Here is a 24861-nt window from a genome sequence, read left to right on the forward strand (position 1 = left end):
AAGTCCTATTATGAACTTTCCGACTGCTTCCTACTCCTTGAGTTCACGCTTCAGGTTGCTGCAAGCTCTGCCTGGAGAACCTAGATTTTTCCAGTTAAATCTATAGGAAAATCTGTCTTAGCTTCTTGCCTCTTACTGACAAATAGATCTTGATGGCAATGAGAATAAGACTTTGTGAGTTTGCTCTCTGAATTACCCAAAGACATATGAAATAAGTGAGTCTAGTGAAACTGAAATTCGATACATTTAATATTAAAAAGCTGCTGTGTGCCAGGCACTGTCCTAGATGCTGCTAATATTGCAATATTACACTGAAAAAAGACATGCAAATCTCCATTCCAGCAGGTGGATGACAAACGATATTTAAGTATTAAGAGGCATTGCTAAGGGCTATACAGAAAAACAAAGTAGGGTAAAGGAATAGAGTCGGGGGAGCACCGTTTTAAAATAGGGTGACTGCAAAAGGCCTCTCTGAGAAGGCATTTGAACAGAGACTTGAATGAAGTGAGGGAGTAAAATCATATGCAAATCTGGGAGAAGTGTCAAGAGGAGGACCTGGCACTGCAAAGGCCTTTAAGCAGAAATGAGATATGAAAAAGGAAGAGCAAGAGGGCCAGTGTTGTTCATATGGAATTGACAGAAGGGAGAATGGTAGTAGATGATGCAGGAGAGAGGTAGGCCAGATCATATGAGGTCTTATAGACCATGGCAGAAGATTTCCATCTTTTTCTAAATGGGATGCATTTAAAGGATATTCAGCAGGAGAGTGTGGGATCTGATTTACATGGTTAAAAAGTTGTCAGTGTTCTAAGACACACCCTCAAGGAAACCTGACATTGAACATAGCCCCATTCTGAGACCTGAACCTGTTTTGGTTTGGGAAAATCTGATTGGGGTAACCAAGGAAACCAGATGCCTAGACAACAGAAAACTATAAATGACACTAGGGAAAATGAAGATATGGGCCAGTCAAAGGAATAAACTTACACTTCAATTAAGATACAGTTGAGATATTGTTTCACTTTAATGAAACAATCTATTAAAGATTTTCAAAGAAATATGCTAAATCAATTAAAAAAACCAAATCAATGAGTTCAGGGAAGATATGGCAAAAGAGATGAAGGATATAAAGAAAGCACTGGGGGAGCATAAGGTAGAAATCGAAAGTTTGAAAAAACAACTGGCAGAATCTATGAAAATGAAAGACACAACACAAAGAGATGAAAAACACAATGGAGACATACAACATTCAGGTCTCAAGAGGCAGAAGAAAACATTCAGGAACTGGAGAACAAGACAACTGAAATCCTACACACGAACAGACAGGGAAAAGAATGGAAAAATATGGGCACCGTTTCAGGGAATTGAATGACAACATGAAGCACATGAATGTGTGTGTCATGGGTGCCCCAGAAGGAGAAGAGAAGGGAAAAGGGGCAGAAGCAATAATAGGGGAAATAATCACTGAAAAGTTCCCATCTCTCATGAAAGACATAAAATTACAGATCCAAGAAGCGCAGCATATCCCAAAGAGAACAGATTTGAATAGACCTATGCCAAGACACTTAATAATCAGACTATCAAATGTCAAAGACAAAGAGAATCCTGAAAGCAGCAAGAGAAAAGCAATCCTTCACATACAAAGGAAGCTTGATAAGACTGTACATGGATTTCTCGGTAGAAACCATGGAGGCAAGAAAGAATTAGTGTGATATATCTCAGATACTGAAAGAGAAAAACCACCAATAAAGAATCCTGTATCCGGCAAAACTGTCCTTCAGATATGATGGAGAGTGTAAAATATTCTCTGACAAACAAACAATGAGAGTTTGTGAACAAGATACCTGCTCTACTGGAAACACTAAAGGGAGCACTACAGACAGTTAAGAAAAGACAGGAGTGAGAGGTTTGGAAAACAGTTTTGGGAGATAGTGGCACAGTAATGTAAGTACACTGAACAAAGATGACTATGAGTATGGTTGAAAGAGGAAGGTTAGGAGCATGTAGAATACCAGAAGGAAAGAGGGAAAATAAAGACTGGGACTGTATAACTTAGTGAAACCTAGAGTACTCAACAACTGTGATAAAATATACAAATATGTTTTAACATAAGGGAGAACAAATGAATGTCAACTTTGCAAGGTGTTAAAAATGAGGTGGTACTGGGGAAAAAATGCAATCAATGCAAACTAGAGACTGTAGTTAACAGAAACATTGTATTATGCTTCCTTTAATGTAACAAAGGCAATACACCAAAGCTAAATGCCTATAAGAGGGGGATATAAGGGAAGGATATGGGACTCTTGGCATTGGTGATGTTGTCTGACTCCTTTATTGTACTTTATTCTAATTCTGTCTTTTGTTGCTTTTTTAGCTGTCACCTTTTTTTTTCTTTTTCTTTTGTCTCTCTACCTTCTTTGACTCTTTCTCTTTCTTTGTGGAAAAAATAGAAATGTCCTTATATAGATAGTGGTAATGGTGGTGAATGCATAAATACATGATTGTACAGGGAACCATCGATTGTTTACTTAGGACGGAATGTATGATGTATGAACAAAACCATTAAGAGCAGAATAGCAGAATGTTCAACTAGGTTGAACTTAAGTGTTTGGAAATGGACAGAGGTGAAGGTAGCATGTTATTGTGAGAATAACTAACAGTGTTGAATAGTGTAGTGTGTGAATGTGGTGGAAAGAGGAAGCTTAGAGTCACATATGTCACCAGAAGGAAAGTTGGAGGTTAAAATGTGAAATCTTAAAAACAGTGAATCTTGTGGTGGACAATGTCCATGATCAACTGTACAAATATTAGAAATCTCTTTCATGAACTAGAACAAATGTATGACACTATAACTAGAAGTTAATAGAGGGGTATATGGGGAAAAAATATAACTATTGCAAACTGTGTACTACAGTTAGTAGTATTTTAACATTCTTTCATCAGCAGTAACAAATGTACTATACCAATACTATGAGTCAGTAATGGACAGGCGGGTGTGGGGGTTAGGGGTATGGGAGGATTTGAGTTTTCTTTTTTTTGTCTTCTGGAGTAACAAAAATGTTCTAAAAATTGAAAAAAAAATTGTGATGAATGCACAACTATATAATGGTACCATGAGCAACTAATTGTATACTTTGATGATTGTATGGTATGTGAACAATCTCAATAAAATTGAATTTTTAAAAAAGTAATGAAAATGTAGAAAATATAGTAGAGTTGAAATAAAATCACAGTTTCAACATGTAGTCATATATTATTTATATTTTCTTCTTAACAGTTCACAGTATTTATACATTCAACCCTTCAACAATTATTTATGGCTAGGCACAGTTCCAGGTGCTCAGGATACATAATAAAACAGACAAAATGTAGAGCTTGTGTTCTAGCTCAGTGACTTTCAGACTTGAGCAGGTATTAGAAATAAATCCCCTGGATGGCTTGTTAAAACAGATTGCTTGTTTAAACTTTGTGATTCAATAGGTCTGTTGGGCCCAAGAAGTTGCATTTCTAACAAATTCCCAGATACTGGTGCTGCTGCTGCTGGTGGTGGTTCAAGGACCACACTTTGGAAACCATTGTTCTAGTGAAAAGAAGACAATATAACAAAAACCCAAATATGTAAAGTATATAATAGTTAGAAGATAAGTAGCCTGGAAAAAAAGGAGAAATAGAACAAGGTGAGAGTGGTTTTGTATAGAGCTGGTATTCTTATTTTTCATTTAAATAAAATATCCAATTTTCTGCGTAATAGTAACAGTAGCTGACAGCTCTTACTTTCGGAGGGCAGTATTCTAAGGGCTTTACAAATATTAGCTCATTTAATCCTCACAAGAACCCTAGAAGTGGATACTAAGATTTATCCCCATTTTGCAGGGGTGACTACAGTTAGGCTCAAGTAACTTGTCTGAGGTCATAGCTACTAAGGTAAAAGCAGGCAGTCTGGCTCTGGAATTCTTGCTGTTTAATACTGTACTATATATATGGGCTCTCAACTCACCTAAGATGTTCTTCATAAGTGTTATTTTTAATGGCAGGAGAAGAAATAATCTTGGCAGGTTAGAATGGATACATTATGATCTCTATTCTACAGGCAGCCTTCAGTTCTCAGCCCACACAAGTCTGCTTCTCCTATTTCTTATTTAAGTTCATCATTCACTCAATGAACCAAGTGAGAAAACACAGACACCTTGAATCTTTCTCCCTCACTCCCCTGTTCACCTGCTTAAAATCCTTTATTGATTCTCCATATCAAGTCTCAATGTTTTAATGTGACACTTAGAACTCTTCACAATCTCTCTGTGCCTCATGTTCCCCATCTCCTATTACTTTTGTTTAGATGTATTATATGCTGGTTTAGATGTATTATGTCCCCCAGAATGCCATTATCTTTGATGCAGTCTTGTGTGGGCAGGAAACTTACTGGTGTTGCTTGGGTTGGAGACTTTTGATTGGATGTTTCTGTGGAGATGTGTTCACTCAACTGTGGGTGAGATCTTTCATTGGATAATTTCCATGGAGGATTTGTGGGAAGTCCTATTGTCTGATGACTTTGACTACTGTGTGCTTCATGTGAAGCCAACAGAAATTTTGTGAGATCTTTATAGACTGAGCCACTGCTGGTCTGGACTGGAGGGGACAGACAGGAAACAAATTAAAGGAAAAATTTCTTCAAAGACAGAGCCATGGAGGTCTGGAGTCAAGAGGTCTCTCGGGCTGGGAGAACAGAGTGGCCCACACACATGGAAATGGTGAGTTTGCCCTGGAGGTCAAGGGTGGGCCTTCCACCTCAATGGTCTGGAAGAGTTTGCCACCCACCCCAAAGAGGGTGGAGCACATTCCCAGGGAATTGGGGAGAGCCTGGCCGCCAACCCACTGTTCAGAGGGGTAGAGCCTTTGCCCCGGAAAGGCAGAGTCCGAGTGGCACCCTGATGTTTGAGGAGGGTGGGGCTGAGAAGAAGGTGGTCTCCCCAATGTGTGGATATGTTGGAGCACTCACCCCAGGGTTTGGAGAAAAAAGGGCTGCTGAAAAGGCCCTTAGGAAGAGTTAGACCTCCGCTCTCTCAAGCCCCAAGGATGCAGTGTTGTTCTGTGGATGACTCTCAGACTTTACAATCTAATGGAGTTTGCCCTGCAGGTTTTGGGAATTGTTTTGGTCCCTTAAACCCTGTTTTCTTTTTGGCTTCTCCTAATGGCAGTGGGAATGTTTGTCCTATAACTGTCCCTCCTTTGTATATTGGAAGCAGATAACTTGTTCTGAGTTTCACAGGTACAGAGCCAGAGGGGAGTTTTGCATTAGGACAGACCATGCCTGTAACTGATTTTGATGGGATCTTATACTTACCTATTGTTAACTGAAATGATTTAAGTTTTTGTGATACTGTGATGGGATGAATGTGTGTTGTATGTGGAAAGAATATGTTTTTCTGGCGTCCAGGGGTGGAATGTGCTGGTTTGTATATATTATGTCCCCCAGAAAAAGCCATGTTCTTTAATGCAGTCTTATGGGGGCACACGTATTAGTGTTGATTAGGTTGGAACCTTCTGATTGTCTATTTCCATGGAGATGTGACCCACCCAACTGAGTGACACCTTTAATTAAGGTGTGACCTCTTGATTGAATGTTTCCATGTAAATGTGGCTCTGCCCATTCAGGGGAATCTATAAAAAGAGCTCACAAACAGAGGGACCTCAGAGCAACTGAGAGTGACATTTTGAAGAAGAGCTGCAGCTTATAGACATTTTGAAGACGGCCTTTGAAAGCAGTTTTGCTGATGCTTTGGAGGTACTACCCCAGAGTTTACCCTGAAAAGCTGACAGAGACATTATGGAGAACGCCATTTTGAAATGCAACCTGGGAGCAAGCAAACACCAGCCACGTGCCTTCCCAGCTAATAGGTTTTCTGGTTGCCAATAGCCTTTCTCCAGTGAAGGTACCCTATTGTTGATGTCTTACCTTGGACACTTTATGGCCTTAAGACTGTAACTTTGTAACCAGATAAGCCCACTTTATAAAAGCCAATCCATTTCTGGTATTTTGCAAAACGGCAGGATTAGCAAACTGGAATACCATACAATCATCCAAAGATCCAAAGTGCACAATCAGGTGCTCCTGGTACCATCATACAGCTATGTATCCATCCAAAGCCTCTGTATTTTTTTTTCTTTTAATTTTTTTTCCCATCAGCCCCACCTCTTCTCTACAGGGAGTGACCTCAGGGTACTTTGCTGCTTGTTAGAGGTTTGTCTGTGTTTGTAGCTTGTATTCAGCACTCAATATTTGTTAATGAAAACCCCACTTGGAGCAAGGTTGAGCTATATTTGCTTGCTCCGGGAATGCTGCTTTCTCCCACAGCGAGGTCTTGCAGCTCAGCCTTCCTTGTGGGGAGGGGGCTCCTGGTGTGGTTCTGCAGTTTTTACTTACAGCTTTTATGCTGCAATCTCAGCCATTCCGCCCGTTCCAGGTTGGTGTACGATGCGTGGGCAGTCACGGTTGTCCCCCAGCAGTTGTTGCAGATTATTTACTAGTTGTTCCTGGTTGCTTATTAGTTGCTGCAGGGGACTAACTAAATTCCACCCCCTCTATGCCGCCATCTTGCCCCTCTAATGTTCTACATTTTCATTACTCTTTAAAGTGTATAAATATATACGCTTTATATATACACCTATATAGCAAAAGAAAAAAGATCTTCACTTCCCAAAGTACAGTGTGGTAGTGACAGTCTATTTAACATGTAAGATGATAATTAATCCATTTAATAATTTAAGTGCTCATGGTCATAATTCCTAAATTTGGTTTTGCAGCATCTGAAGAGGCCTCTCCGCATGTATTAATGAGTGTTGTAAAACCATTGAAAGTTTTCCATTTTAATTCACTTGAATTTCAGTTTCCTATATATGAGACCCATTATGAGAGTCAGAACCAGTATTCACTATGCAGTACCACATGCCACAAATTTTTACTTATTGACTGCAGAATTTTTTTTTATTTTAGAATTACTTTATTTATCAAATAAAAAAAAACAAAGCAAAGCAATGGAAAAAGCAAATATCCTGAAATGACTTCATTCCTTTCATAATTTTAATTATTCCAACTTTTCCTATTTGTTGTTTTTGGTTTTGTTTTTACTCTTAGGACTTCCTGCCTCAGGATTTCATTTCAGAAACAATAGTAGTCACTGTTTATTGAACACTATTTATTGAGCACTTTATATGTATTCTCTCTTTTAACTCTTTCAACAATCCTTTGACATCAGTACTGTTATTTTTCCTATTTACTGGTTAGAAAATAAGCTTCGAGGGATCTAATTCTCTTAACTCCTACATGGTATGAGGTCCACTATTAGAGGATAGGTCATAGAAATGCCACAGTGGGGCACCAAAAGCAAATTAACCACATATTTTAGAGGTCCTGGTGAAACCAAAATTATTTCCACAACTCTAATGGGCCATGGTTAGTCATTTTTGGGCTGGTTACACAAGCCACGTATAAGCAAAAGAGCCTGCCCAGCTTGATGGAACATTAATGGAGAGAGGCTCCCTCTAGCTCCATCTTTCAGAACTGGCTGCTTCTATCTTATTCCATGTCTAGGATATGGTACCACCATCCACCTAGTTTACAAAACCAGACAGAATCAGTTTTTCCAAGTCATATGAGACAGGTTTGGGAGGGTGTGTGGAGTGGGAGATAAGAGTTGTTTGTAGTGGCTCATTGTTGTTTCCGTATTCTACCCAATATGTATTCCTGCTGCTTTTGTAGTTCATTGTAACATTAATTCTAACTCCCTAAAAAAAAATTTTTTTTTAAACATTTTTTACCAGTTGCTAAAGGCTATACCCTGGGAACAAAAATGCCTCTTAGTTGTATACCGTGCAATATACATTTGTATAGGAGGCACTGGATTGGCAGTCCTGAGACTTGCATTCTAGTACTAGTGCTGCTACACATTTGCTTGTCCTGTGACCTTGGGAAAAGCTCTACATTTCCCCAGACTCTAGGTTCCTTAATTGTACAATGAGAAGATTGGACTAGAAGAGCCCTGAGGTCCACCTCAGCACTAGCACTCACTATTGTTTTATGGTTCTGAGATTAAAGCATAAAGAAGCAGCTGTTGATCCCTCTTAGTTGGGTAGATTTCAGCCTGTTTTGAACCTTTAAATACCTGCCTCCCTGGCATCATCATTAGAAGGAATAATTTCAAGGCCTTTTTTTAAAAAAATCTGAGGATTCCATAAAGCATTTTATAATGTGGTGAGGTTCTTCAAATTGTTTTCAAAGGGAGCATATCTCTTTTAAAAGTATATATGCTGTAGAGCACTGAGAGGAGGAGATGTGTGTTTTATGAAATGAGCTAGAGTATTCCAACTCCATAAAGACTGAGAATCACAGAAAAAGAGGCAGGGAAGTTGGCGAAAGATCAAGGTTCTGTGGGCCACGTCTTTCCCCCCTACTTTTATTTATGTAGCCACTTTCTTTGAATTATTCTAGAATTTGCCCCATGAGAATAAAGATTCTCATATCATTCAACAAAGGAAGACTAAAAGGAGACTACAACTAAACCAGTTGTAGGAAGATCTGAGTTAAGAAGGGAATGTGTTTATGTGTACAGTTGTGCTTTATACTGTTTCGCTTAGATCAAAAGTGAGTGAGCTTGAATTTGGAGATTTGCTGATTCAGTGGAGTGATGACACACAGCACTTTTGGAATAGTTCCAAAATAATGCGATACCCCTCATGTAAGTAATCATTCTTGTCTGCAGGTATTATTTCACTGTTGGTGGCTAAGAATGCAGCCACCTCAGGAATAGTAACAGTTGCCTTGGTGCTCGTTTAACGATTACATTCTTAAGAAGCATACCATTTGCGTACTGTCTGCCATGGCTGAACTTTCCCTCATTTTTTTATTTTGAAGCAACAAATTGCGCCATAGGTTTGTGAGCAGTATGAAGTGAGAAATGGTTCACCTGGACTGCCTTGTGTACATTAAGGAGTGTCATGACAATGAGTGGGACCTAGTAAAGGGTATGTTGTCATTTGCTCTTTCAAGGAGTAGCAACATCTAGGGAGCACCCTACTAGCAGTTATGAGACATAGAAAAAGAAATAGTAAATTTCCCTGTTCTTGAGGAACTTGATTTCAAGTTGAGAATACAGAATATTATACATCCAAAATGATTTATGATCACTTAATAAACGGTAAACTAACTGGCACGCTAGAGGCTGTTCTGCTGAATAAAATAAAAATACACACACACACACACAAAATTCACAGTGGTATTGTATTTTATGTGAGGTTGAGTTCTAAAGTCAGTGCTTAAGATGAAAATCCAGGTAGACAGAATTACCCAAGAAAATCTCTGAGGACAGCATATTGAGTACCTACAACCTGTCTCTCCTTTAGTACAACTCAGCTCTTTGACCATTGAAAAAGATTGCTTTCTTCAGTTGAGACTTAGGTGGAAGTGCTGGTTTGTACTTAGGAATCATGTTGAATGCCCCAGAGTTTGAAGATAATTCCAAAAAGTGAGTTCAAAAAATTATCAGTGGGAAACTTGTGGTAGTTAAGTAAATTATGAGTAGAATTCCATACATTAAAAAAAAAAAAATCAAGTTCCTCATAAATGGGGCTAAATTTTGAATTGTTGCTTTTTAGATATGAAGATTACATACCTCTTCATTTACAGCCAAGAAAGAAGGTCAGGTCCCAAGGAGATGGAAAGAATTATCCAATATTAAACAAGTCAGGGAAAAGCTCTAGGACAAGAACCTAACCGCCCTGGCCTTTTGCCCTATACAAATGTTCCCCAGATGACAGCATTCCAATACCCAATTTTTGCCATGTACAAGTACTATTTTTACTATTACTTAATTGTTATTATATCTACTTATATAAAGTTCATTTAATGCATGAAATTATTTTAAAAGGAAACCTGATATTACTATTTCAAATGGAATACATGTATAATCTGTCTAAATGATGAAAAGATACAAGGAAGGCAAAATAATACTGTTTTAATTAGATGTTACTGCTTTGAAGTGAAGGCCTGTTCTATCTTTGTTAAAGGGTGATTAGGAATTTTTAGATATTGAAGACATACTGGGACCAAAATGACATAATGGTAAGGATTGAAAGAGAATTGAGAACAGCTTTCTCCCCATGCTGTTTAGTGGTATTTACATTGTTTCCATACCACCATCTTTGAGGGTGTGTGAAAGACACACTACCACACCCTGCAGCCTCCCCAGTGAACAGAGTAGTGGGTTATGAATTTGTTTTGCAGAAGAGCAGTGGATAAGGATTAATATAGAGAAGTAATTCACAGTGGTGGTGAAGATGGGGACAAGGTGGAGGAGATTTCAGAGAATTAGTATTGGTAAACCATCTTATTGATGAAAGTGTGCCTGGTCCTATTAGGATGATAGAAAGAAAAAAAAAAAAAAGCTTGAGAATGATTAGCTTAGACCAATTGTGTTTCTTAGGAGTGTTATTGGCCTTTGGGGCCAGATCATTGTTATGCAGGACTGACCCAAGCACTGGTATCCTTGTTCCTGGGCACTAAATGCCAGTAATACCACCACCTCCTACACCCTTCCCGCCTCCAGTCCCTTATGTTAACAAGCACTCACACATTTAGAAATGCCAAAAGCCTTTTAGGGGTTATTAAATACTACTACCCTCACCGGGGGAAAAATGTGGAGTTGATTCTAAGCTGAGGGAATGGCCTCTAAAAATGTATGGAAGCAGGAATGAGCATCTGAAATTTGTCTCTCTCTTTCAGAAGAGAAGAAGAAGTTGATCAGAGATTTTGAAGAAAAGCAACAGGAAGCAAATGAAACGGTGAGAACAGGGAGAAAGTTACTGTTTCTTGTTCTACCAGGTGGTGGTCTTTTCCAGAAGGAATGCTATGACCTGATCATTTGTTCCTGCCTGTTAATCTTGATTTTGAGTATTTCTTACTAAATGAGGCCAGTTGATGGGATGAGTGTTGAGGAAGTTTGACAAGCACAAATGGGTAAAGCTTGAAGACTCTTGAAATATGAGCCTTTGATAATATATTCCTGATGTGAGTGGTAAGGGCATTCTCATACCTCTACCTGACCGGTATTTTTAAATCTCATTTTATGAGCTGGCCTTAATTAGGTTACTGTTCTTTGTTAAACTTATTCTCAAAGAAAATGTAGCTCACAGGTGGCTCTAGCCACATTGTCTTCTGTCTTAAAAGATTGCATTGGAGGTAGACTTGGTACCAAGGACCAAGCCACCAGACTGTGGAGAATATCTCCTCCATAATGGTAGCCCTAGAAGTTTTTCTTAACACCTGTGTGCAGCTGGCATAATGAAAGTGCCTGTTATGGAGCCAGTCCTCTTTTTCAGTTAACATCTTGGTAGCATTTTAAAAGTCTTTTAGTCAACACTGTTTGTTATTATTATTACTTTCTTCCCCTGGACTTAGCAAAATTAACCAATACTACCCTGGCCATCCAAGGCAGACAGAAATAATTTAGGGCATCTTGAGAACATGTCTAGGTGTTACTTTTTTTTTTTTTTTCCTAAATATCTACTTTTAAAATTATTTTGTGGTAAAATACATACAACATAAAACTCATTTTAATCATTTTATGTGGCCAATGCTTTGATATTAAGTACAGTAACAATATTTTGTAACTTTCACTACTATTTCCAGACTGTTTTCATCATCCCTAAACAAATTTCATACTCATTTAGCAATAACTCCCCCTCCCCTCACCTCTGGTAACCACCATTCTGCTTTCTGTCACTATGAATTTGCTTGTCTTGAGTATTTCGTACAATGTTTGTCCTTTTGTGCCTGGCTTATTTCATTCAACATGATGTCTTCAAGATTAATCCATATTGTCACATGTACTAGCACTTCACTTCTTTTTATGGCCAAATAATATTCCATTGTATGGATATGCCACATTTTGTTTATCCATTCATCTGCGGATGGACACTTGGGTTGTGAATAACGCTGTTATGAACATTGGTATGGAAATATCTTCCCAAGTCGCCTCAATGCTTTTGGGTATATACCTAGGAGTAGAATTGCCGGATCATATGGTGTTTCGCTTTCTGAGGAACTGCCAAACTGGTTTCCACAGTGGCCACGCCATTTTACATTCCCACCAACATTGTATGAGGGTTTCTGTTTCTTTGCATCCTCTTCAACACTTGTTTTTTTCAGGTTTTTGTTTGTTTGTTTGTTTTAAAGAGCCATCCTAGAGGGTATGAAGTGGTATCTCATAGTTTTAATTTACATTTCTCTAATGGCCAGTGATGTTGAGCATGTTTTTATATACTTATTGGCCATTTTAATAGCTGCTTTGGAGAAATGTATGCCCGTTTTTTAGTTGGGTTGTTTGTCCTTTTGCTGTTCAGTTGTAGGAGTTCTTTATATATTCTGGATATTAAACACTTATTAGATACATGGTTTCCAAATATTTTCTCCAATTCTGAAGGCTGTGTTTTCCCTTTCTTGGTACTGTCCTTTGATGTACAAAAGTTTTTAATTTTGACGAAGTCCAGTTTATATATTTTTTCTTTTGTTGTTTATGCTTTGGGTATAAAATCTAAAAATCCACTGAATACCACAAGGTCCTGAAGATATTTCTTTTTTTTTTTAAGAGTTTTATAGTATGAGCTCTTAAATTTAGGTCATTGATCGATTTTGAGTTAATTTTTGTGTATGTTTAGAGGTAGAGTCCACATTCATTCTTTTGCATGTGGGTTTCCATTTGTCTTATTATCATTTGTTGAAGAGAGTATTCTTTTCCCCATTTGACTTGTCACCACTGTCAAAAATCAACTGGTCAAAAAAAGGGGGATGTGAAATGAAACGAAATAAAGTTTCAGTGGCTGAGAGCTTTCAAATGTAATTGAGAGGTCACTCTGGTGGGCATTCTTACGCACTATTGGATATCCCTTTTTAGGTTTTAATGTATTGGAATAGCTAGTAGTATTTATCAAACTCCAACCCAGTAGCCTTGACTCTTGAAGACAATTATATAACTATGTAGCTTACAAGGGGCGACAGTGTGATTGTGAAAACCTTATGGCTCACACTCCCTTTATCCAGTTTATGGATGGATGAAAGAAAAAATGGGGACAGAAACTAAATGAAAAATAAGGTGGGATGGGCTGGGGGATGATTTGGGTGTTCTTTTATACTTTTATTTTTATTCTTATTTTTATTGTTTCTGGTGTAAGGAAAATGTTCAAAAATAGATTGGGGTGATGAATGCACAACTATATGATGGTGCTGTGAACAGGTGATTATATACCATGGATGACTGTACCGTATGTGAATATATATGAATTAAAGAAATAAAAACAGCAAAGAAATTCGACTGGCCATAGATGTGTAGATTTATCTTTGGACCCTTAATTCTATCCTATTGGTCTATATGTCTATCCTTATGCCAGTACCACACTATTTTAATTACTGTAGCTTTGTAGTAAGTTTTGAAATTAGGAATATGTGTATCTTCTAACTTTGTTCTTCAAGATTCTTTTGTCTACTTGGGGCTCTCTGCAATTCCATTTTCTGCAAAAATCACTGCTGGAATTTTTTTTTTTTTTTTTAATCATCATTTTATTGAGATATATTCACATACCACGCAGCCATACAAAACAAATCGTACTTTCGATTGTTTACAGTACCATTACATAGTTGTACATTCATCACCTAAATCAATCCCTGACACCTTCATTAGCACACACACAAAAATAACAAGAATAATAATTAGAGTGAAAAAGAGCAATTGAAGTAAAAAAGAACACTGGGTACCTTTGTCTGTTTGTTTCCTTCCCCTATTATTCTACACATCCATCCATAAACTAGACAAAGTGGAGTGTGGTCCTTATGGCTTTCCCAATCCCATTGTCACCCCTCTTAAGCTACATTTTTATACAACTGTCTTCGAGATTCATGGGTTCTGGGTTGTAGTTTGATAGTTTCAGGTATCCACCGCCAGCTACCCCAATTCTTTAGAACCTAAAAAGGGTTGTCTAAAGTGTGCATAAGAGTGCCCACCAGAGTGACCTCTCGGCTCCTTTTGGAATCTCTCTGCCACTGAAGCTTATTTCATTTCCTTTCACATCTCCCTTTTGGTCAAGAAGATGTTCTCCGTCCCACGATGCCAGGTCTACATTCCTCCCCGGGAGTCATATTCCACGTTGCCAGGGAGATTCACTCCCCTGGGTGTCTGATCCCACGTAGGGGGGAGGGCAGTGATTTCACCTTTCAAGTTGGCTTAGCCAGAGAGAGAGGGCCACATCTGAGCAACAAAGAGGCATTCAGGAGGAGACTCTTAGGCACAAATATAGGGAGGCCTAGCCTCTCCTTTGCAGCAACCGTCTTCCCAAGGGTAAAACTTATGGTAGAGGGCTCAACCCATCAAACCACCAGTCCCCTATGTCTGTGGTCATGTTAGCAACCATGGAGGTGGGGTAGGCGAATACCCATGCATTCTACACAGGCTCCTAAAGGGGGCAGTACATCTTTTTTTTTTTTTTTTTTTTTTTAACTTTCCCTTCTTTTTTAAATCAACTGTATGAAAAAAAAAGTTAAAAAGAAAACAAACATACAATAAAAGAACATTTCAAAGAGACCATAACAAGGGAGTAAGAAAAAGACAACTAACCTAAGATAACTGCTTAACTTCCAACATGTTCCTACTTTACCCCAAGAAAGTTACATAATATAGCAACATTTCTGTGAACTTGTTCCTACTATATCCATCAGAAATTAACAGACCATAGTCATTTCTGGGCATGCCCAGAACGTTAAATAGCTTATCTGTTCTTCTTGGATTATTGTTCCCCCTTCCTTAATTGCTCTCTACTGCTAGTTCCCCTACATTCTACATTATAAACCATTTGTTTTACATTTTTCAAAGTTCACATTAGTGGTAGCATATAATATTTCTCTTTTTGTGCCTGGCTTATTTCGCTCAGCATTATGTCTTCAAGGTTCATCCATGTTGTCATATGTTTCACCAGATCGTTCCTTCTTACTGCCGCGTAGTATTCCATCGTGTGTATATACCACATTTTATTTATCCACTCATCTGTTGAAGGACATTTGGGTTGTTTCCATCTCTTGGCAATTGTGAATAATGCTGCTATGAACATTGGCGTGCAGATATCTGTTCGTGTCACTGCTTTCCGATCTTCCGGGTATATACCGAGAAGTGCAATCGCTGGATCGAATTGTAGCTCTATATCTAGTTTTCTACGGAACTGCCAGGCTGACTTCCAGAGTGGCTGAACCATTATACAGTCCCACCAACAATGAATAAGAGTTCCAATTTCTCCACATCCCCTCCAGCATTTGTAGTTTACTGTTTGTTTAATGGCAGCCATTCTAACCGGTGTTAGATGGTATCTCATTGTGGTCTTAATTTGCATCTCTCTAATAGCTAGTGAAGCTGAACATTTTTTCATGTGTTTCTTGGCCATTTGTATTTCCTCTTCAGAGAACTGTCTTTTCATGTCTTTTGCCCATTTTATAATTGGGCTGTCTGTACTATTGTCATTGAGTTGTAGGATTTCTTTGTATATGCAAGATATCAGTCTTTTGTCAGATACATGGTTTCCAAAGATTTTTTCCCATTGAGTTGGCTGCCTCTTTACCTTTTTGAGAAATTCCTTTGAGGTGCAGAAACTTCTAAGCTTGAGGAGTTCCCATTTATCTATTTTCTCTTTTGTTGTTTGTGCTTTGGGTGTAAAGTCTAGGAAGTGGCCGCCTAATACAAGGTCTTGAAGATGTTTTCCTACATTATCTTCTAGGAGTTTTATGGTACTTTCTTTTTTTTTTTTTTTTTTTTTTTTTTTAATCATCATTTTATTGAGATATATTCACATACCACGCAGTCATACAAAACAAATTGTACTTTCGATTGTTTACCGTACCATTACATAGTTGTACATTCATCACCTAAATCAATCCCTGACACCTTCATTAGCACACACACAAAAATAACAAGAATAATAATTAGAGTGAAAAAGAGCAATTGAAGTAAAAAAGAACACTAAGTACCTTTGTCTCTTTGTTTGCTTCCCCTACTTTTCTACACATCGATCCATAAACTAGACAAAGTGGAGTTTGGTCCTTATGGCATTCCCAATCCCACTGTCACCCCTCATAAGCTACATTTTTATACAACTGTCTTCGAGATTCATGGGTTCTGGGTTGTAGTTTAATAGTTTCAGGTATCCACCACCAGCTACCCCAATTCTTTAGAACCTAAAAAAGGTTGTCTAAAGTGTGCGTAAGAGTGCCCACCAGAGTGATCTCTCGGCTCGTTTTGGAATCTCTCTGCCACTGAAGCTTATTTCATTTCCTTTCACATCCCCCTTTTGGTCAAGAAGATGTTCTCCATCCCACGATGCCGGGTCTACATTCCTCCCCGGGAGTCATATTCCACGTTGCCAGGGAGATTCACTTCCCTGGGTGTCTGATCCCACGTAGGGGGGAGGGCAGTGATTTCACCTTTCAAGTTGGCTTAGCCAGAGAGAGAGGGCCACATCTGAGCAACAAAGAGGCATTCAGGAGGAGACTCTTAGGCACAAATACAGGGAGGCCTAGCCTCTCCTTTGCCGCAACCGTCTTCCCAAGGGTAAAACTTATGGTAGAGGGCTCAACCCATCAAACCACCAGTCCCCTATGTCTGTGGTCATGTTAGCAACCATGGAGGTGGGGTAGGCGAATACCCCTGCATTCTCCACAGGCTCCTCAAGGGGGCACTACATCGATTTTTTTTTTTTTTTTTCCTTGTTTGTCTTTTTTCTTTTTTTTTTTTTTTTAACTTTCCCTTCTTTTTTCAAATCAACTGTATGAAAAAAAAGTTAAAAAGAAAACAAACATACAATAAAAGAACATTTCAAAGAGACCATAGCAAGGGAGTAAGAAAAAGACAACTAACCTAAGATAACTGCTTAACTTCCAACATGTTCCTACTTTACCCCAAGAAAGTTACATACTATAGCAACATTTCAGTGAACTTGTTCCTACTACATCCATCAGAAATTAACAGACCATAGTCATTTCTGGGCATCCCCAGAACGTTAAATAGCTTATCTGTTCTTCTTGGATTATTGTTCCCCCTTCCTTAATTGCTCTCTACTGCTAGTTCCCCTACATTCTACATTATAAACCATTTGTTTTACATTTTTCAAAGTTCACATTAGTGGTAGCATATAATATTTCTCTTTTTGTGCCTGGCTTATTTCGCTCAGCATTATGTCTTCAAGGTTCATCCATGTTGTCATATGTTTCACCAGATCGTTCCTTCTTACTGCCGCGTAGTATTCCATCGTGTGTATATACCACATTTTATTTATCCACTCATCTGTTGAAGGACATTTGGGTTGTTTCCATCTCTTGGCAATTGTGAATAATGCTGCTATGAACATTGGCGTGCAGATATCTGTTCGTGTCACTGCTTTCCGATCTTCCGGGTATATACCGAGAAGTGCAATCGCTGGATCGAATGGTAGCTCTATCTCTAGTTTTCTAAGGAACTGCCAGACTGACTTCCAGAGTGGCTGAACCATTATACAGTCCCACCAACAATGAATAAGAGTTCCAATTTCTCCACATCCCCTCCAGCATTTGTAGTTTCCTGTTTGTTTAATGGCAGCCATTCTAACCGGTGTTAGATGGTATCTCATTGTGGTCTTAATTTGCATCTCTCTAATAGCTAGTGAAGCTGAACATTTTTTCATGTGTTTCTTGGCCATTTGTATTTCCTCTTCAGAGAACTGTCTTTTCATATCTTTTGCCCATTTTATAATTGGGCTGTCTGTACTATTGTCATTGAGTTGTAGGATTTCTTTATATATGCAAGATATCAGTCTTTTGTCAGATACATGGTTTCCAAAAATTTTTTCCCATTGAGTTGGCTGCCTCTTTACCTTTTTGAGAAATTCCTTTGAGGTGCAGAAACTTCTAAGCTTGAGGAGTTCCCATTTATCTATTTTCTCTTTTGTTGCTTGTGCTTTGGGTGTAAAGTCTAGGAAGTGGCCTCCTAATACAAGGTCTTGAAGATGTTTTCCTACATTATCTTCTAGGAGTTTAATGGTACTTTCTTTTATATTGAGATCTTTGGTCCATTTTGAGTTAATTTTTGTGTAGGGGGTGAGGTAGGGGTCCTCTTTCATTCTTTTGGATATGGATATCCAACTCTCCCAGCCCCATTTGTTGAAAAGACCATTATGGCTCAGTTCGGTGACTTTGGGGGCCTTATCAAAGATCAGTCGGCCATAGATCTGAGGGTCTATCTCTGAATTCTCAATTCGATTCCATTGATCTATATGTCTATCTTTGTGCCAGTACCATGCTGTTTTGGCAACTGTGGCTTTATAATAAGCTTCAAAGTCAGGGAGTGTAAGTCCTCCCACTTCGTTTTTCTTTTTTAAAGTGTCTTTAGCAATTCGAGGCATCTTCCCTTTCCAAATAAATTTGATAACTAGCTTTTCCAAGTCTGCAAAGTAGGTTGTTGGAATTTTGATTGGGATTGCATTGAATCTGTAGATGAGTTTGGGTAGAATTGACATCTTAATGACATTTAGCCTTCCTATCCATGAACATGGAATATTTTTCCATCTTTTAAGGTCCCCTTCTATTTCTTTTAGTAGAGTTATGTAGTTTTCTTTGTATAGGTCTTTTACATCTTTGGTTAAGTTTATTCCTAGGTACTTGATTTTTTTAGTTGCTATTGAAAATGGTATCTTTTTCTTGAGTGTCTCTTCAGTTTGTTCATTTCTAGCATATAGAAACATTACTGACTTATGTGCATTAATCTTGTATCCCGCTACTTTGCTAAATTTGTTTATTAGCTCTAGTAGGTGTATCGTTGATTTCTCAGGGTTTTCTAGATATAAGATCATATCATCTGCAAACAATGACAGTTTTACTTCTTCTTTTCCAATTTGGATGCCTTTTATTTCTTTGTCTTGCCGGATTGCCCTGGCTAGCACTTCCAGCACAATGTTGAATAACAGTGGTGACAGCGGGCATCCTTGTCTAGTTCCTGATCTTAGAGGGAAGGCTTTCAGTCTCTCACCATTGAGTACTATGCTGGCTGTGGGTTTTTCATATATGCTCTTTATCATGTTGAGGAAGTTTCCTTCAATTCCTACCTTTTGAAGTGTTTTTATCAAAAAGGGATGTTGGATTTTGTCAAATGCTTTTTCAGCATCTATTGAGATGATCAATTGATTTTTCCCTTTCGAGTTTTTAATGTGTTGTAATACATTGATTGTTTTTCTTATGTTGAACCATCCTTGCATGCCTGGAATGAACCCCACTTGGTCATGGTGTATGATTTTTTAATGTGTCTTTGGATTCGATTTGCAAGTATTTTGTTGAGGATTTTTGCATCTATATTCATTAGGGAGATTGGCCGGTAGTTTTCCTTTTTTGTAGCATCTTTGCCTGGTTTTGGTATTAGATTGATGTTAGCTTCATAAAATGAATTAGGTAGTGTTCCATTTTTTTCAATGTTTTGAAAGAGTTTGAGTAAGATTGGTGTCAGTTCTTTCTGGAAAGTTTGGTAGAATTCCCCTGTGAAGCCATCTGGCCCTGGGCATTTATTTGTGGGAAGATTTTTGATGACTGATTGGATCTCTTTGCTTGTGATGGGTTGGTTGAGGTCTTCTATTTCTTCTCTGGTCAGTCTAGGTTGTTCATATGTTTCCAGGAAATTGTCCATTTCTTCTACATTATCCAGTTTGTTGCCATACAGTTGTTCATAATATCCTCTTATAATTTTTTTAATTTCTTCAGGATCTGCAGTTATGTCACCTTTTTCATTCATTATTTTGTTTATATGGGTCTTCTCTCTTTTTGATTTTGTCAGTCTAGCTAGGGGCTTGTCAATCTTGTTGATCTTCTCAAAGAACCAACTTTTGGTGATATTTATCCTTTCTATTGTTTTTTTGTTCTCTATGTCATTTATTTCTGCTTTAATCCTTGTTATTTCTTTTCTTGTACTTGGTTTAGGATTGGTTTGCTGTTCATTTTCTAGCTTCTTCAGTTGATCCATTAGTTCTTTGATTTTGGCTCTTTCTTCCTTTTTAATATATGCGTTTAGTGCTATAAATTTCCCCCTTAGCACTGCTTTTGCTGCATCCCATAGGTTTTGGTATGTTGTGTTCTCATTTTCATTCGTCTCTATATATTTAGCAATTTCTCTTGCTATTTCTTCTTTAACCCACTGATTGTTTAGGAGTGTGTTGTTTAACCTCCAGGTATTTGTGAATTTTCTAAGTCTCTGATGGTTATTGACTTCTAATTGTATTCCATTGTGGTCAGAGAAGGTGCTTTGAATAATTTCAATCTTTTTAAATTTATTGAGGCTTGTTTTATGTCCCAGCATATGATCTATTCTGGAGAAAGTTCCGTGAGCACTAGAAAAGTATGTGTATCCTGGTGATTTGGGATGTAATGTCCTGTATATGTCTGTTAAATCTAATTCATTTATCAGATTGTTTAGGTTTTCAATTTCCTTATTGGTCTTCTGTCTGGTTGATCTATCTATAGGAGAGAGTGATGTGTTGAAGTCTCCCACAATTATTGTGGAAACATCAATTGCTTCCTTTAGTTTTGCCAGTGTTTCTCTCATGTATTTTGTGGCACCTTGGTTGGGTGCATAGACATTTACGATTGTTATTTCTTCTTGCTGAATTGCCCCTTTTATTAGTATGTAGTGGCCTTCTTTGTCTCTCAAAACATCCCTGCATTTGAAGTCTATTTTATCTGAGATTAATATTGCTACACCTGCTTTCTTTTGGCTGTAGCTTGCATGAAATATTTTTTTCCATCCTTTCACTTTCAGTTTCTTTGTGTCCCTGTGTCTAAGATGAGTCTCTTGTATGCAACATATTGATGGTTCATTTTTTTTGATCCATTCTGCGAATCTATATCTTTTAATTGGGGAGTTTAGTCCATTTACGTTCAACGTTATAACCGTGAAGGCATTTCTTGAATCGGCCATCTTATCCTTTGGTTTATGTTTGCCATATTTTTCCCTCTCTCTATTAATATCCTTTATTGTACCCATACCGAATCTCTTTAGTACTGAACCTTTCTCCAAGTCTCTCTGTCCTGTCTTTGTTTCTCTGTCTGTAGGGCTCCCTTTAGTATCTCCAGTAGGGCAGGTCTCTTGTTAGCAAATTCTCTCAGCATTTGTTTGTCTGTGAAAAATTTAAGCTCTCCCTCAAATTTGAAGGAGAGCTTTGCTGGATAAAGTATTCTTGGCTGGAAATTTTTCTCACTCAGAATTTTAAATATATCGTGCCACTGCCTTCTTGCCTCCATGGTGGCTGCTGAGTAGTCACTACTTAGTCTTATGCTGTTTCCTTTGTATGTGGTGAATTGCTTTTCTCTTGCTGCTTTCAGAACTTGCTCCTTCTCTTCTGTGTTTGACAGTGTGATCAGTATATGTCTCGGAGTGGATTTATTTGGATTTATTCTATTTGGAGTTCGCTGAGCATTTATGATTTGTGTATTTATGTTGTTTAGAAGATTTGGGAAGTTTTCCCCAACAATTTCTTTGAATACTCTTCCTAGACCTTTACCCTTTTCTTCCCCTTCTGGGACACCAATGAGTCTTATATTTGGACGTTTCATATTATCTATCATATCCCTGAGGTCCATTTCGATTTTTTCAATTTTTTTCCCCATTGTTTCTTTTATGCTTTCATTTTCCATTCTGTCATCTTCCAGGTCACTGACTCGTTGTTCAACTTCCTCTAGTCTTGTACTATGAGTGTCCAGAATCTTTTTAATTTGGTCAACAGTTTCTTTAATTTCCATAAGATCATCCATTTTTTTATTTAGTCTTGCAATGTCTTCTTTATGCTCTTCTAGAGTCTTCTTGATTTCCTTTATATACCGTACTATGGTCTCATTGTTCATCTTTAGTTCTTTGAGTAGCTGCTCTAGGTGGTGTGTCTCTTCTGGTCTTTTGATTTGGGTGCTTGGGCTTGGGTTATCCATATCGTCTGGTTTTTTTCATATGCTTTATAATTTTCTGTTGTTTTTGGCCTCATGGCATTTGCTGAACTTGATAGGGTTCTTTTAGGGTTTGTAGACCTATTGAAGTCCTTATCTGTAATTTATCAGATCTACAGCTTCGTGGAGTACACTTTAACTAACCAGCAGGTGGCGTCCACGAGCCACCTGTTCTCCACAAGCCAGTTCTCCCCTGCTTAGCCTTTTTGGTGAGTGGGGGAGTGAGTCTTGTGGGGCCCAATTGGTGTACCAAGCTTGTGTGTGTAGTTGGTGTTGCCTGCCCTGTATGTGGGGCGTGTTTCTTGGCAGTCGGGGAGGGGGTTGGCCCTAACAATCAAATCTCCCTGGTGATCCTAGAGTTTTAAAGCTGCTGCAATAGTCTAATCCTTCAGTTCAGTCCTGCCACAGTTTGTCTCTGCCACTGACCCACAAGTCCTTGGTATTGGCGTATGGCTCCTGAGATTTGCAAGTGGGCCCCTCTTCCAGGCTGTGCACCCCGGGTCCTCTGTTGAGGGATGACTGTGCTATGTCACAGGTGAGTGCCGTCCCCCCAGGGCAGTTCTGGGCTGCTGGGCTGTGTAGGGAGGCTCCCAGTCTGCTGAAATGATGGCTGAATGGGGCTTTGTTAATTCACACTGCTCCACCTTCCCAACTCTGGGACAATCAGGTGAGGTTGCAGGGAAGGCTAATGTCCACGCCCAGTTTTGTGGTGTGTGCCTGTTATTTGAAGCACTTCCGTCACACTGGGTTGTCTGGGGCAGCTCTGGGCTATGGGGCTGGCGATGGGCAGGAGTGTTTCCTGTCTACCAGGATGGTGGCTGTGAGCAGACACCCCCCTTTTCTTGGGAAGTTGTGGTGTTTAGTGAATTTTCTCAGCCACTGGATTATTGCCTTTTGTCTCAGAGCTGTCTTAGTTCTGCTCTTGACTTGACGTGCCCAAATTGCAATTCTTTGAAGCTTTCTGTATTGGGCTTCTTAGAGTAATTGTTTTAGAAAAAGAAAAAAGGATTAAAAAAAAAAAAAAAAAAAAGGCCCTCCTCAGAGATCTAATGGGTTATTGAAATGCTAATAGACAAAGCAACCAGGGCCATTAAGGAAAGGTCCACAGGGCAGAGAGATCAGCTTTTCTTTGGGATTTGCATATGCGCCTCAAGGCCTGAGCTCCGCCCTTCCCCTTTGTGTGTTTACCAGAACTCCAAAAATCCTCTGCTTTTATTTTGGAGTTTTTCGTGTTGTTTTTTTTTTTTCTGTGCCTGTCTCCTCTCTGCTGGGCTGGCAGCTCTCAGATTCTCTGGTGTCTGTTCTCAGTCTATCTATGGTTGGAGTATGGATCAGTAGAAAGAGTTTCCGATAAGGGCTACCACTGCAGTTCTCCCTTCTCCTTCCCGGAGCTGGCAGCCCCTCCTCCCATGGGACTGAGCCTGGCAGGGAGGGGCGCGGGTCCCCTGTCCGCAAAAACTTACAGATTTCGCTGGTCTCAGCAGTTCGACATTTTCATGAGTGTTGTATGAAGTATGCCCAAAGACAGATTGCTCTGTGGTGTCCAGTCCACGCAGTTCCTGGCTTTCTACCTACTTTCCTGGAGGAGTAACTGAAACTTACAGCTCACCAGTCTGCCATCTTGCCCCGCCTCCGACTGCTGGAATTTTGAGAGGGATTGCATTGAATTTGCAGACCATGTTAGGCAATATTGTCATCTTAATTTTGTCTTTTAATTCATTAACACTGGGTGTCTTTCCATTTCTTTGGTATCTTTCAGCAATGTTTTATAGTGTTTAGTGTACATGTCTTTCACTTCCTTGGTTAGATTTATTCCTAGATATTTTATTCTTTACTATTGTAAATGGAATTGTTTTCTTGATTTCTTTCTCGCATTATTCATTATTGGTATGTAGAAACCCAACCAACTTCTGTGTGTTTATCTTGTATCCTACAACATTGCTAGTAGCTTTCTTATGGATTCTTTGGAATTTTCTATACATAGGATCATGTCATCTGTTGATAGGGAAAAGCTGACTTCTTCCTTTCCAATTTAAGTGCCTTTTATTTCTTTCTCTTGTCTGGTTGCTCTGGCTAGAACTTCCAGTACAAAGTTGAGTAACAGGGTGAAGTGAACATCCTTGTCTTGTTCCTGATCTTAGGGGAAAGCTTTCAGTCTTTCACAGTATATTTGCTGTGGGTTTTTCATAAATGCTCTTGATTGTGTTGAGAAAGTTGCCTTTTATTTCTGGTTGTCTGAGAGTTTTTTAATTCATGAAATTATGTTGACTTTGTCAGATGCATTTGCTGCGTCAGTTGAAATGATCATGTGGTTTGTATTGCTTCATTCTATTCATGTGGTGTATTACATTGATTTTTCTTATGTTGAATCATCCTTGCTTTCCTAGAATAAATTCCACTTGGTCATGGTGTATAATCCTTTTAATATATTGTTGGATTTCGTTTGCCTATATCCTGTTGAGGATTTTTGCATCTCTATTCATAAGGGGTATTGGTCTGTGATTTTTTCTATTGCTGTCTTTATCTGGCTTTCATATCAGGGTTATGCTAGCCTCAAAATGAGCTAGGAGGTATTCTCTCCTCTTCTGTTTTTTTGGAAGAGTTTAAGGATTGGTGCTAAGTCATCTTTAAATGTTTGGTAGAATTCAGCAGTGAAACCATCTGCTCCTGGACTTTTCTTTGTTGAGAGGAAGTTTTTGATTACAGATTCAGTCCTTAAAGAGGACTGTTAAGGTCCTGTTATCAATATATAATATTCTTCTTTTGTCTCTTGTGATCTGTTTTGACTTAAAGTATGTTTTGTCTGACAGTAGAGCTACTTCAGCTAT

At 38.6% G+C, this 24861-nt stretch overlaps 1 protein-coding gene across 2 annotated transcripts in view; it reads left to right on the top strand.

Moving 5' to 3' along the window:
- Positions 1-24861, top strand: part of VTI1B (vesicle transport through interaction with t-SNAREs 1B) — a 37704-nt gene that overhangs the window by 951 nt on the left and 11892 nt on the right. The window contains exons 2-3 of one of the 2 annotated variants that reach the window (XM_037832475.1): positions 8909-9018; positions 10775-10833. In XM_037832475.1, the coding sequence (XP_037688403.1) occupies positions 8952-9018; positions 10775-10833 (126 nt within the window). In that variant the 5' untranslated portion in view covers positions 8909-8951. The remainder of the gene's footprint in view (positions 1-8908; positions 9019-10774; positions 10834-24861) is intronic. The other variant, XM_037832474.1, reaches the window with a different exon arrangement.

This window comes from Choloepus didactylus, chromosome 4 (assembly GCF_015220235.1).
Source record: "Choloepus didactylus isolate mChoDid1 chromosome 4, mChoDid1.pri, whole genome shotgun sequence".
In the NCBI taxonomy this organism is placed as follows: Eukaryota; Metazoa; Chordata; class Mammalia; order Pilosa; family Megalonychidae; genus Choloepus; species Choloepus didactylus.